General features: G+C 45.4%; 1 protein-coding gene across 1 annotated transcript in view; it reads right to left on the bottom strand.

Annotated features, from left to right (window-relative positions):
• Positions 1–15,443, bottom strand: part of Vat1l (vesicle amine transport 1-like) — a 77,155-nt gene that overhangs the window by 22,297 nt on the left and 39,415 nt on the right. Inside the window, exon 7 of the mRNA XM_013012696.1 lies at positions 14,705–14,899. Coding sequence (XP_012868150.1) covers positions 14,705–14,899 — 195 coding nt within the window. The remainder of the gene's footprint in view (positions 1–14,704; positions 14,900–15,443) is intronic.

The raw sequence follows: 15,443 nt of genomic DNA, 5'->3' as shown, positions 1-15,443 counted from the left end.
GAGATCAGAGAGGATGACAGTTGGAGGCCAGGCGTGCACCGCCAGGAGTGACTTATTTACATTGGATGCTAGAACCCTAGGTAGAGAGTAGGACATTCCGATTTTCAGAAGAGGTGGCAAGTGCCTTCTGAACTTCATATCTGTGTAGCGACCAAGGGGCACAAGTAGGCCTTGAACTCTGATCTCTGAAGCAGAACTCTTGGGGTGCTTGGCTGTTCCCTACCAAGAATAGTTAATTGGAGATAAGAGTCTCATGGCCTTTTCTGCCTGATCTGGCTTTGAATCATGATTCTCAGATCTCAGCCCTGCGTAGCTAGCATTACAGGTGTGAGCTACCAGTGCCCAGCTTCAGTTATTTTCTTTAGCACTACCGTGTGACTTAGTTCACAAACGATTACTCCTCTATGCTTGTTTTCTTTGTGCAACAGGGATAAAGTACTAAGATTTACTTCTAATATCTGTTGTGAGGCTTAAATGAAATACAGCTCATTTCCAGTGCTTTGGGCAGCGCTTAGTACATGGACTTGGAGTGTACTGATTATTGTTACTGTTACAGCATCATCATCGCTATCATCATCACCATTATGTTCATCTCATCACCATCCTCTGCCCATGCCCTCCTGTGTTCCCTTAGCTCCTCTCTCTTCTTTTTTTAAGCTGTGAATAAGCATTGCTATCAGACAACAACCATATACCCTTTCACAGGTTTAAGTGTTCTTGGCTTTTTCTGGACTCTTAAAAAACCTATTGTTTTAAGACAGGATCTCACTAAGTAGCCTGGGTAGGTCCGGAGCTCTGAACTCAAACTTGCCTTTCTCTCTCCTTCTTCAGCCTTCTAAATGCTGGAATTCAAGGCAGGTACCAGTACAACTGGCCCACAGCTCCTATGATCTGAGCTTTCAATTTGGAGGGTCCTGTCATGGCTTTCCTCTTGTTGTCTATGCTGTTATAGTCTAATCATTCAATGCCATTCCCTGCTTTTATTACTACTCGCCCTAAGCAGGCACTAAAATCATCGATGGTGAAAGACATATCCATAAGCCTTGGCATTTGATCGACTTAAAATGCCAAGCTCAGGGGCAGGCCCTGAGAAAGGAGGGAGAAAACTCCTTTTTATGAGGTTTGCAGTCCTGAGCTAGGAAGTGCTATGGAGATAAAACTACACGTGTTGAAGATCGGCCCCTGGCGATGCGGATTGCTCTGTGAGGAAGAGAGCGATGCCAGCCTCGGGACAGGGACCCAGGGGAGCAGAGGACACGGAAGGACAGCATCCAAGCGGAAACCAAGTAGAAAACAGTAATAGAAATGGCTCTGAACCGAGAAATGTCTTCCAGAGATGGTTCTGGTATTTGCTTGCAAGCTTTCGCCTAAAACCATCAGAGGAAACTTCTTGTTTGTTTTTTAAGTGAAAAAAAAAAAAAAGGGTTAGAATCCTGGCACAAAGGAGAGTTCGGGGAGAGTAACGCCAGCCACCCCCCAGCTGTCCCCTTCGGGTTCTCGATTTTGCCTGCAATTCTTTACAGACGACGAAGCCGTGCCAACCAATATAATAAGTAACCTTTTTCTCTCCTTCTTTTCTATTTTTAAGCCAGAGGGAAACTATTTCCAGCACTTAAAACTTGCCATCGTTCTTACGCATTGCCAAAAACAAGGGACATGCACATGAAGTCCAGTATAGTCGGAGCTAGGGGATAATTTAAATGGTCTTTCTTAATCACCTCAAGCAGGGCTAAAATTCTCCTTTGCTATTTGTATTTTCCAAGGCCTTCTGTCCACCTTGAATTTACAACAGAATATTTTATTTTTTTCCCCCATCCTGGGGCTTGAACTCAGGGCCTGGTACTGTCCCTGAGCTGCTTTTGCTCAAGGCTAGGACTCTACCACTTGAGTCACAGTGTCACTTCCGGCCTTTTTCTGTGTATGAGGTACTGAGGAATCAAACACAGAACTTCATGCATGCTAGGCAAGCACTCTACCACTAAGCTACATTCCCAGCCACAGACAACAACAACAACAAAAACAAAAACAACAACACAGTATTTTAATCTGTGCACATTTCTCTGTTACCACTTTGTCTCTCCAGGCCCCACTCCAGGCTGAGTAAACAGCAGATGCTCAGTAAAGGCAAGTTGGTTTACAAACGAAAAAACAAAAATTAAATGCCTCATTACCTAAGCGAGGAGATGTTTCATTCATGTTTCTCCACTCAAAATTCTTAGGAAAGAAAGCTTGACCTAAACCCCTTCTAGGGAATTTGGGAGGGGTTATAGCTTGAAAGATGGTCTTCCTCCAGCTTCACAACACAAAGCCCTGACTCCCATTCAAGACATTTAAAGCTGGGGATTTAGTATAAAAGGTGTGCGTGGGGGGGCCCGGGTCCTATAGCTGGTGCTTCTCTGGTATGAATACACTGGGAAGAAAGTTGTCTAGAGACCATTAAGAGAACCTTTGCCAAGTACCAAATCAGCTGACATTTTAACCTTTTAACCTTGGACTCTCAGCCTCCTCACCTTAAAAAAATAAAACCCAAATGGTTTAAACCATCCATCCTATGGATTTTTTTTTTTTGGTGGGGGGTGTGGATCATGGCAGTCTGAACAGGAAGGAAATAAAGCAGTAAGCCCCAAAAAGAAAGCTCGAAGTAAAAGCTATTAAAACTAAAGTGGAATATAAATGAATTAAAACTCAGAATAGATGAACCACATCGATAAATCACTGGTGCCTTTAATGAAAGCGGAGAGAAAAAAAATTCAATACCACCACGAATAAAAAGAAGAGGTATTTTAATACATCTGAAGTGCATTTTGTTTTTGTTGGGGCATATAGTTATTCTGTTGAATGCTAATAGTTTTTCAAAAGTGGGATTGTATAATTAATTGCACCCAAAAATAGAAAGTGTCTGTGCTGTTCCCCAAAGAACCAAAATTGGCTACCACAGCCCAGTATTTAGCCTGCAAATACTGGAGACCTGTTGGTCTACAGTAAAAATACAGCCATTATTTTTTAGTAGCTATTAAAAATGCTAAGGTATTAATTCTATTCTTACAGAAACCTATGCTCCAAGAGATTGTATTGTATATGCTAGCTACTTCCTGAAAAGTGTATTTCCAAAATTGGTTTAAAAAGCAAAAGTGTGTGTGTGTGTGTGTGTGTGTGTGCATGTGCGTGCATGCATGCACCAGTAATAGGGCTTGAACTCAGAAACTTGTGCTTATGCTTGGCTTTTTTTTTTTTTCTCAAGGCTGACTCTACTACTTTGAGCCACACTTTTATTTTCAGCAAAAAGCATTTTTAAATCTTAGACTTTAAGGTGAAAATCAAAAGAGTTAATCAAAACTAGAGTTGAAATTCGGCAGGGAAGATATAGTATTTTCAATGTGTTTATTTGATGATAGTTGTTGTAATTTATCCAGAACTTACAGATGAGAAAACTCTAGTCTGGTGAGTAAATTTCTTGCCAAATTCTTCTTTACTATAAGACATGTCTGTAGATAAATACAGATTAATACAGATGTCTACTAGGACCAGTGATGTATCGTTTTTTTTTTTTTTTCTAATTCCAAGCTTTGAACACCCAGCCTCTACTTGCTCAGCTGCCACTTGAGCCAGATCTCCAGACTGGCTTTTTGCTGGTTATTTTAGAGATGAAGTTTTGTGAACCTTTCTGCTAAGGCTGGCTTGTGTGTACACATGCATGCGTACACGTGTAAGTCTTGGGACTTGAACTCATGGCCTGAACACTGTCTCTGAGATCTTTGGCTCAAAGCTAGTGTTCTATCACTTGTGCTACAGCCTTACTTCTGGCTTGCTGTATTTGTTGTTTTTGTTGTTTAATTGGAGATAAGAGTCTCACAGACTTTCCTGCCCAGGCTGGCTTCAAACTGCGATCCTCAGATCTTAGCCTCCTAAGTAGCTAGAATTGCAGGTGTGAGTCACCTGCACCCCATTTTCAGGCTAGACAAGAACTGAAAATTTTCAAATCTCAGCCTGCTGCATAGCTGGGAACACAGGCATGAGCCATAGGCTCCCCATTCTTCATTTGCTTATTGGTGGTAATAAGGTTTGAACTCAGGACCTCCTGCTTACCTGTCTTGCACTCTACCAATTGAGATGACATTCTTCAACAATTTAAAGAAAGAAAATGCCATGCATTTGAACTATTATAACACAAAGCTATGGGGCATGATCTTTTTATTCCCTTGACATTTCTTTTTAAGTATTATTACCATTTTTGCTAGATGTAGCTCATTCAGGCCTATATTCTTTTACACTTAAAAAAAAAGATATTGTTTGGCATGTTGGTTTTAAATTCCATTTTACAACTTTCGTTAGGTGGAGAGAAAAAAAATAACCTTAATGATTAATGAGAAATAGTGCTGAATGTCATCTAGTACTGTCATTATTGAGATTATTATACAAGATGTTTTACGGAAAGGTGATGCATTATATAAATAACTCAGATCAGCATTATCCCTGTCATGTGCAGGTGAGGTTAATTACTGGGATATGAATCATACATTTCTTATTTTATCTATTGGTCTTTGCTTTTTGGTGGTTTTTTTTTCCCTGGAGAAAGCACAGGGGACAAAAAAAAGGAAGAATAATACAAGCTGATCAGTGAGGAATGCCAGTGGCTGAGCACTATCTATGGCCACAGCCCTCTCCACCTGCGGGGCCGGCTATGGAATCAACTGGCAAGGGCTCAAAACTATGGGAAGAAACTTGCATCTGTAGTGAACAGATACAGACATACAAGTTCCCCTGGCATTATGCCCTAAATACTTTAACAACCACTCACTCGCCATTTATATTGTGGTAGGGATTATATGTAATCTGGAGATGATTTAGAGCAGACCAGAGGATTTACATAAATTATATTCGACACTGTAGTAGCATTTCATTATGAAGGACTCTCCTGCATCTGTTATTTTGCTCTTCACAGTAGAGCCTGTTCCACCTTGAGTGTCAAGGGACAGCAATATGGAATTTGGAGGGGTGTGTGTGTGTGTGTGTGTGTGTGTGTGTGCATGTGCATGTGTATGTATGTTGGTACTGGGGCTTGAAATCAGAGTCTCATGCTCTTGCTCAGCTTTTTTGCTCACAGATGGCACTCTACCCATTGAATCATGCCTCCAGTCCAGCTTTGTGCTGAGGCGAGGATCACATGCTGTCTGCTATTGATTGTGGAACAAGGCTTATTCTCCATATCCCCATCCAATTGGTGTTTGTCGAGCATACTTGCTTAATGATTATACCTGTGCATGTGTGGGGAAAGCTTTGGCTGTGACACAGTTTAGAAGAGAGATGGAAAGGAAGGAAGAGAGTAAGGTCGCAGCATTCGTATCCAGCGTGCTGTTGACCCCTTTACACTGCTTACTTCAGACTCGGGAGCAGGCAGGTAGGTTCAGGTCATTCCATTTCACAGATGCAGAAAGCTAGGCTTAAGAGGCAAGGCCACCTGTCTGTAATGAGAGAAGCCAATGGATGCTTCTAGTCAGGGATCTGAGACCAGCAGGAAGAAGAACCTAGAACAAAGTCATCCCCTGTTGGAGCTCAGGAGACAGCCAGTCTGAATGTCAAACTTGGGCTCCAGCTCTTCTTATCTGTGTACCATTACTCAGGTCACTGAACTCTCTTCTTTGAGCCCCAGTCAACTCATCTGTACAAAAGGAAAAATAATCGTTCTTTGTTCACAGGATCGCCATGCCATCTATCCGAGCTAATGCAAGTAGGCACTCTGTACCATGCCTGGCTCAGGGCCACGCCCCTTCCTTTGTCATTCAACCCACAGGTAGCAGCTTACTTACATTTCATTAAATGACTAACTGGAGCTTGGCACGATCCTGGCAATACCACCCCCAAAGAGCTAACGGTTTAGTAATCAGACAGGCTGGTTAGGGAAGGAGAAAAGCAAACACCAGCCTGTGTTTATTGTGTGTGCAGTGAGGAACTTCTGTTCCCCCCAAACAGCTCCACAAATGCCTTTGGCAAGGCTGGGTAGCACAAGGAAGGGACAGCAGGCAGTTGCTCCCCGACCTTCCCTAACACTAAGCTGAAGTCCTAACACCCACGACCTAAAGACGGTGACCTGAGTTCCAAGGCTCTGCAGATATAGCTAAGATGAAGTCATACGGAAGAGGGCTGGGCCCCCATCCAATATGGCCTGTGTCCTCATACAAAGGAGAATTTGGGCGAGGGATGCACACAAGGACAAGCCAGGGGAAATGAATGCAGAGATGGGGGTGGTATGTACACAAGCCACTGAACACCAAAGACTGCCACTTCCGTTCAGAAGCTAAGAGAGGTGTATACAGACTGTACCCCACCCCCACCCCAACCCGCAGGAACTAACCTGACAATCCTAGAACTTCCTAACTGCAGTGTCCAGAACTGAGAAGCAAGACGTTTCATTGGTTTAAGTCACTTGGCCGGCGGCATTTTGTTCTAGCAGCATTTAACAACCTAACACACATTGCTGTGAGAAACAAGGTCAATGGTTTTCATTTTGTAGGTGAGGAAGGTAATGGAACAGTGTAATGAAGTGCTGTTGGTCAACAGCGAGGAGGTAGACTGGTTAAGAAAACCTGTTGGTCCAAGTGCTTATACCACCTACTTAGAGATATTTCTAGAGATTAGAATATGCCTTGTAGCAGTAGAGTGCTTTGAAATTCATAAGAGTTCCGATCCACACGGATGCAATCATGGCACAATAATGGTAAAATCCTTAGTAACAGGGAACAGGGTAGAATCTCTCCCTTCCCTCCTCTCTCTCCCTTCTTCCTTCCCTCCTTCCTTCCTTTCTTTTTTTTTATGTGCCAGTCTTGGGCATAGGCCTTGTCCCTGAGCATTTGTATTCAAGGCACTAGCCTTGTGCTCTACCACTCAAGCCACAGCTCCATGTCTTGGTGGATGGAGATCAAGAGTCTCATAGACTTTCCTTCCCTGGGTTGGCTTTGAATTACAATTCCTCAAATCTCAGCTTCCGAGTAGCTAGGATTACAGGCTTGAGCCACTGGTACCCGGCTAGGATCCCCATTTCCAATGGAGAAAACTAAAAAGAAAACAAGAGTTGCTAATACTTTGGAAGGTGGTGGTAGAAGTGAACTCCACACTGTGTTTGCTTACCAGGGTATGATCTTTATTCCCATGTTCTCTGATCCAAACATAAGCTCTAGGATACAGTTCACCAGAACTCAGGCTAGCTCTCTTATCTAGTCCAGACACTAGATCAGAATCTGTGAATAACTATCACCACAGATGGGGAAATACTCAAAATGGTCCTCTGTGGCCTTCTTGTAAAAATAAGAAAAAGAAACATAAAGCGATTTCTCCATCAAAGGCACAAAGAACACATCTAGTCTCCAGAAGCAGCAGAATTTTCAAAAACATAGCCCGAAGTAGTCTGCATTATTGTCCCTGGCTGAGAAGGAAATACAGTTTTGTGATCTATTTGCAGCCAAGTGACAGGTGTGAAGGCAAGGATGACCATTTCCTTCATACCAGGAATGTGCTCAGTGCCAAAGCTTGCAGAATCCCAGTCAGGAGCCCTGGGCCATGAATGAAGCTAATCCTGCAATGTGCTGTGGTCTCTCATACAGACTGAATCATTTCAGTTCAGCTCTTACTGGGGATGCTGCATTGGGGAGAGGGTAGAGAGGGACATGCTTGCCCCAGGCCCCAGAACTCTTCCAGACCACATCCTGTGCTGTCTTTGGTTTGACACTTTGCAGAAAATTATCCAACCACAAAGATCTACAGCATACCACAGAACCCATGCCTCCCATGTCCAACCCCGTGGTTTCTAACACATCCACAGAGCTGGGCTACTCATCATGGCCACTAATTTTAGAACAAGCCATGGAACCTGGGAGTAGCCCTTTCTATTCCTCACAATCCCCTGTGCTGGAGAAAGCCGAATCCACTTTCTTTTCTTTTCTTTTTTTTTTTTGGGGGGGGGTCTGGTCGTGGGGCTTGAACTCTGGGCCTGGGTGCTGTCCCTCAGCTCTTCAGCTCAAGGCTAGCGCTCTACCACTGGAGCCACAGCGCCACTTCCGGTATTTTTTCTTTTTGCTTATGTGGTGCTCGGGAATCGAACCCAGGGCCTCAGGCATGCAAGGCAAACACTCTACCACGGAGCCACCTTCCCAGCCCCCAAATCCACTTTCTAAGCAGCCCTCCTCCCTAACCTGGCTCCTCTCAGCTCTGTACCCAGGCTATTTGTACTCTTCTAGACCAAGCAGGAGGCTTGTGCTGCCTATCAGCCTGTTTTATCTAGCATTCCCTTCCTGAACCTCTGTGTCCACACTTCTGCCCTCATTGCATTCCTACAACAACTTTCCAAAAAACGCCAACCATCACCCCTGGGTCCAATCTAAAGGCGTCCCTTGGGGGACGGCAGTAAGGACCCATCCAAATAGTTTTAGCAGTCCTTAGATAGTGCCTGTCTGTGGACTTCTCATCTGCTATCTACTATAAGTAGTGCGGTGGGGGAATGCCTGGTTCTGGGCTTCTCTACGCCTTATAGGGAAGAACTCAAAGATACAACACCAGCTTTGCCACATTCGAGCTGGGGATCTGGGGCAACTTCCTCATCACTGTACCCCTCTATCCCCATACCTGTGTCCCAGGGACAGTAACTGTGCCACCCCTCAGGGTCACCAAGCAGATGAAATGAGTTAATTTGAGGTGCAGGGCTTGGCGAAGCAAGCGGCACACAGAAACGCACCAGGCAGTGTTTGCGCATAGAATTACGGAGCTCATCCTTTTGTGCAGTGAGTTGTTTATTTGCCACTATTTTTTCTTTTTAATGAATTCTATTCCATTAGACTTCCCTGGCGTTCAAACGTCCACCCAATGCGATTATAAGCTGGGGCCAGGAGGGGAGAGATTGTTGAGAATTTCAAACCTCTCCAAAGCCTCATTTGTGTCATCTGTAAGATGAGAAGAGTAATATCCAGGTCATTGGGTTAAAGAAGTTAACGCATGAAGTACTTAGAATAATGCTGGGCATAGCATGAATTCCTTCGAGATGTTTGTAGTAGGGATAGTTGTCCAGCTCCCTCTTGGCTGTCCTCCTGGTACTCGGGTTGAGCCACCCAGAGACAGGCCTTACGGACTGCTGTGTCGATAGAGCATCCTCCGATAGAGAAGGTCTGCACAAGCTCGCTGCCATCCACCGCAATTGAGCCCATGGCTACCCGTCTTTCTCTCCAAGTTTGAGTCCAGGCATCTGTTTCAGAGGCCATGGCTTCACTCTCTCTTAACTTCTGGGTTTGGTGTGGGAATTGAAGCCTGTAGCTACTTTAGAGCTGGCTGTTGCCTCTCTCTGGGACAGCCTTGTCTCCTGGAGGCTGGTGCTCCACAATGATCTTCCTGTACCCTCTTGTCCCATCCCAGAAGAGAGACCCTCCAAACTTAGCGGCCATTCTTCTCCTTTCTTTCTTCTTGTAAGGCACATGGTGTCTGGAGTTTGTGGTGTTTTCAAATTATGTGTGTGTGTGTGTGTGTTTGTGTGTGTGTGTGATCAAATGACAACCGGCATCATGGAGCTTTAAAAAAAGGCAGGCAAAAGATAGAGATTAGGGACATTTGCATCGAAGACATGAATGCATCTGGGCAATGACCTTCACTGCACCAAGGCAAAGGGAAATACACCAGAGAAAGGCATAATTAACATAATTGACTCAAAGTCATCCATGCCAGAATGCTAGCAGGGACGGATTCTTCCTACCTTCAGAAAGAAGGATGAGCTCATCTCACAGACTGGAACTTTCTGCAATGACCACAACACTCTACCTCTGTCCTGGGGGAGGGGACAGTCACTATGCCAGAGGTGGCTTCTTAGCACATGGAATGTGGCAAGGGTCATATTTCTAATGTGACCAACTTTAACTCCCTGAAATTTCAACAGCCACATGTGATTAATAGTCTCCTATTGGACAGTGAAGTCATAAACCTTCATGGAAATAATAATATAAAATGCCACATATATCTTTAGTAAGAGATCTTAAAAATTATCAACCAGAACGTGCATCCCCTTGGTACCACTGAGTGGCAAATGAGCGAGAGTGGTTGTAATTACCAGTAGGTGGTGATGGCCTTGTGTACATCTTTGCAGTGTCTACACTGGGGGCCAAGGTGACCTTGGGAAATTGAGGAGGGGAATGGCGCCCTCAACCAGATGTGAACTCCAAGTCCTTCGGCAGCACCTCCTCTTCTGTGACTTTGTTCACTCCATCCCTTTCTTATAGCAGCTTTTTGAGAACTACATCATCCCAATAATTTCAGCCTTTCCAATTCATCCTGGAAACCATCGCTGAATCTTCATTCCTGCTTCATCGTGTTCTCTCTGGCTTTCCAATCCAGTTACAGTTGGAACCGATACGCCACAGTTGGCTAGCAAGTGCTTCTCTCATTATTTCGTAAGTTTTAGCTTGCTCTCAAAAACTAAATCACAGAGCTGGGGTGTGGCTCAAGTGGTAGGGTGCCTGTGTGGGGCTTGAACCAAGCCCCTCCCCCAAGGACTGCAAAAACAAAGCTAAACCATAAACTCAAGGGCAGAAAACATGTCTATGCCTTCTACAGACTTGGAATTTGAACATAGTATTAGCACACAGTAGGTTCTCTGCCACATTGTAGGTGTTCCACCACATAGTAGGTGCTCCACAGAGTTATAGTTGACAGAGACAGGTGTTATTTTGTCTCTTTCCCCGCTCTGTACTGTGTGTGCACTCCACCTTTCCCTCAGGTTAATGCACAGCTGCACGCTTGTATCTGGATGCAATCCTGAGGCCATGATACCCCTGCTCTGCTTGGCGTATTAAATTTACAGTAAAGTCAAAGACAGATGGCAAAAAGGAAACCTTAATAGTCCCCGATATTATTAAATCTTCTTGTTGGAGGGCTCTAAGAGCTTCAGAATATTTTCCTTGAGTCCTCGTGGATTACCTGTTCCATCAATGGAGTTATAGACCTGGTCGGAGAAGCAGTTCTGTGCAATCATTTACTGGAGGGGAAATCGTTAGCATCCTCCTTCAGAGGCTCCCAAGCAATAAGCTTGCTATCCTGTCCTCGTGCCAGGAGAGCTGCGTAGGTTTGATGAATAGCCCCATTTGGCCCAACTGCAGCTCTAAACAGATGTCTGTAAATACCACAGGAAAGGGCCCTCAGAAAGTGCTTGTGGATGCTTATGTTGGCAAACAAGCGGTAACCAGCTGTCTCCCTTCCAAAGAAGATCCACCTGATGAAGGAATCATTACTCCTCTGTTTTGCCGGGGACTGCGTTAACTAGCTTGGCTTCTTGAAACTCATCTCAGTAGCTCCTCAGCGAGTGGACTGGGCTTGTCTACCCACGAGACATCGTGTTTACTGCCACTGCGGGTAGCAGGCGGGTGCTATGGCCTCTAGTGAGCAGAGGTCAAAGATGGTACAAGCTCTCCCACAATGCACCTTACTCCCAGCCAATAATTATCCAGACCAAAGCTGGGTGCCCATGGCTCACACCTGTACTCCTAGCTACTCAGGAGGCTGAGATCTAAGGATCACAGTCTGAAGCCAGCCTGGGCATTTGGAAGTCCATGAGACTTACCTCTGATTAACCATCAAAAGCTGGAAGTGGAGACATGGCTTAAGGGGTAGAGCACCAGCCAGGAGCAAAAAAGCTCAAGAGAGTACAGTGCAGCACTGTGTGGAGATGGAGGGAAGCCTGTGGACTAGAGACCAGGTCCCAGAATCCTGTGCCTCAGGACAGTAAAGGCTTGTTTGCTGCTGCGGCGTGCTGCCTGGCTCCTCTTGCTCAGTACCCTTGGTCAACCGAGTCCTGTCGCCAGCCCTGAGCAGTGAGGGTGAGTCCTCTGCTGCCTTCTTCACACCGACATGGAGAGAGAGCTGCCCACCGGGAAGTTCCCATCTGCACTGCTGTTCCCATTCCTTAGCTGGCTGAGGTCTCTTGAATGCCAGGCTCCACAAGCAGCCAGGACCCGGCCTAGCCCCCCCCCCGCCTCTTTCCTGGTCGATAATGCCCTTGGAGCCATGACCTTGGCCTTTAAGAAGCCTCCCAAGGTAGTTGGAGAACACGCCAAAGTCACTGAGATGGCTCTATTTCCCTCCCTTTGCCTCTTGAGTCTTCCTGCCTGAAATGCCCCGACTTCCGCTATTCTGGCTCCTGCATATCCCCGCTCAAAGGACCTTACTCCCAGAAGGCTTCCTCTTCCTCTTTCTTCTTCTCTGTTTCGGTGGTAATAGGGCCTCGGCGCTTGCCAGTCAGGTGCTTTACCACTTGAACCATGCCCATAGCCCTTTGTGCTTTTGCTACTTGTCAGGTGGGGGTCCTGTGTTTGGCCTCAGTTATCATCCTCCTAGCTATACCGTCCACGTAGCTGGGACTACAGGCATGTATCAGCATAGCCAGCTGGTTCTTCAAGATTAAGATCTTGTGAACTTTTTGCCAGGGCTAGCCTTGAGCTGTGATTCTACTCTCTCTACATCCCAAGCAGCTGCGACTACAGGTGTGAGCCACAGCACTCAGCCACGCCTTCCTTCTTTAGAGTCACTCCAGCAGGTATTCTCAAGGAGCATTCTCTGCCCCAGAGCAGAAAAAAGTGGTCCGTGGTGAAGGAAAAGTAATCTATTTTTTTAAGCATATAAAGTACAGGTACACATACAGAATGTAAGCACACACACACATACAGTAGATTCAAATTTCAGTCCTCACTTAAACGCTACTAGATTTGTTGGGGTGCCTCAGGACATGGCATTTAAGCATAAGTTCCTTCTCTTCCTCACAAATGAGTTAATCTTAAGAGATGATTCCCAGCTTCCTCTCCCCATTGGCCAATGAGAACTCCATATAGCCCAGCTCCACCCCATTCTATCCTACTGAGATGCCACTGGGAATAACATATGGATGTCTGACTCATTAAATTAAAAAGATTTTCATCTTGGCAATTACAGCAGAAAGCATATATTATTGCCTAATTTAATTGAACAAGAAATAGAATCACAGAAAAAAAGAAATAGAATCATAGGGAGCACTGTCAATAGGGGGAAAAAAGGACTGGCAGGAAACAAGGAGAAAGTTAACTACATTAGCTTTCTCTGGGACGTGGTCATGCGTTTATTTCCCCTTAAGTTCTTCATTAGTTTAGGAATTTCCTGTAATGAGCACGTATTTATTTTCTATTTTATTCATTTTGGAGTTGGTACCAGGCTTCAAACTCAGAGCCTTGTTCTATTGGCTCACCACTGGCACTCTACCTAACCTGAGCCACACCTCAAGTCTGACATTTTGCTGGTTAGTTGGAGATAAAAGAGTCTTATACATTTGTCTGCTTGGGCTAACTTTGAACCATGGTCCTCAGATCTCACCCTCCTTTCTAGCTAGGACTGTAAGTGTGAGCCACTGGTACCTGGCTGAGCATACGTTTATTTATTAGTTATTTATTTCTGCTGGTCCTGGGGCTTGAACTCAGGATCTGGGCTCTATCCCTGAGCTTTTGTGCTCAAGGCTAGCCCTCTACCACTTGAGCCACAACTTCACTTCTGGCTTTTTTTGATGATTAGTTGGAAATAGTGTCTTCCTGTCCTGGCTTTGAACTCGAACCCTCAGATCTCAGCCTCCTTGAGTATGAACCACCAATGCTGGCTGTATATATTTTATCACAATCTGTGTGTGTGTGTCTTTTTTTTCTTTTAATGCTACAATATTAGACAGACATAGAGAGGTACACTTTGAGCCCACAAATCCAGGGCTGACTGTATTTGATTATGAAAAACAGAAGACTTCTATGGGGTATTTATATTTAAGTAAAAAGACGTTTGGGGGTATTCAGAGAAGCCATTCAGTTTGGGCCAGCTTAGTCCATCAGGCATACAGCAAAAGCTCCCTCCGGAAGCACACCCTATTCCGTCTCACAGAAGCTAGTATTTGCTGCAGTTTTTAAAGATACTTGTGATGCCCTGAAGTCCAGAAAATACATGTGCCAAAAAGCACCTCCCCCATGAAGAGGCAAAAACAGATGAGCCCAAACACATCCCATGTGTTGAGATATTGAAAGTATTTCCTGGGAACTTCCAGATCTAGGAAGACTTCTTAGCGAGATGTCTGTCCCTCAGAGCTGCAGATGCATCCTCCATCCAGGCTGACAAGAGGCCACCCCAGGCTCCACCCTCCCTTTGTCCAAAGGGTTTTCTCAACCCTGCCCCCAATCCCACGTCCCAAACAATTCATGATTTAGCACCTTTAAAGGTGATTCTGGGGTTCTCAGTTTTCTCCCAATCCTAGGACTTTCGGCAGATCCAGAACAGAGACTCAATCCAACACCAACCCAACACTTCAGCAAGAATTACCATGCTCAACAAGATGGTGGACAACAGCTGCCAAGGGCTCAGCATGCACATGTCCACCTCTCAGCTCTTGTCCACCCTGACATCCTCAGTCTCTCATAGGCCCCTGAGGTGACCACAGGCATCATGCGTGTACAGGGCTCATAGCACCAATGCTGTGGCAATGTACATGGTTTGAGAATAGTCCTGAACTCCATGAAGATGATTGCTCCATCCACAGCTCCACAGAGTCTGAGGTGACGATTTTTAGGACACTCATTGCAAACCCACAAACCAAGAGAAAAACCAGTTAGTAAAGCTTGCACGTGACTCCCGGGATGGGAGAGAGGAGGTATTTGCGGAGGGACAGCCTCGCTCTTACCTCCTCCAGGGCCCATAAGGAGTCCATCATGGGCTTGATCTTCTTCTGGTTGTAGAGTCCCAGGAGTTTGTCCACCACTCCTCGAATGAGGCCGGCTCGGCCCTGTTTGAAGAGCAGGTTTAAAAGGGAGAAGCCCGCGATGACTTTATTCTCTTCATACAGCTTAATGGGGTTCACCTTCTCCACCTGCCACCACTGGAAGAGAGAGTTGCCTCGTTACAAAGACTCCGCCCAGGGCAAAGATGGGGGTGGTGGCAGCTAGGTTGGATCAGCTCTACAGGAGCCAACTATTTGGTCTCCAGCATCTTATCACAAAGCACAGGGAGGAATGAATAAGGAAGTGATTTGCACTAAATCTGCAGCTCCTCAGTGAATGTTTGTAGAATTCCTATTACCATCGCTGTTCAGCTGTAGCTGAGAGAATTCTAGAGCCAGGAGCCAGTGGCTCATGCTTGTAAAAGCCTAGCCACTCAGGAGGCTAAGATTGGAGGGTTGCCATTCAAAGCCTGCCTAGGCAGGAAAGTCCATCAGACTTTTATTGTCAATAAACCCAGCAAAAAGTGGAGGTGTGGCTCAAGTGGCAGAGTGTCAACCTTGAGTGAAAAAGCTCGGGGACAGTACCTAGGCACTGACACAAGTGTACACAAGCACATGTATGCACACACACACACACACACACACACACACACACACAGAACTATCGTGCTGAAAGGCACGTAATGATATAATGAGTGAGTTA

This window comes from Dipodomys ordii, unplaced genomic scaffold (genome assembly GCF_000151885.1).
Source record: "Dipodomys ordii isolate 6190 unplaced genomic scaffold, Dord_2.0 Scaffold18, whole genome shotgun sequence".
Classification (NCBI taxonomy): domain Eukaryota; kingdom Metazoa; phylum Chordata; class Mammalia; order Rodentia; family Heteromyidae; genus Dipodomys; species Dipodomys ordii.
Note: the sequence above shows the minus strand (reverse complement) of the source record. Positions and strands in the feature narration are given on the sequence as shown.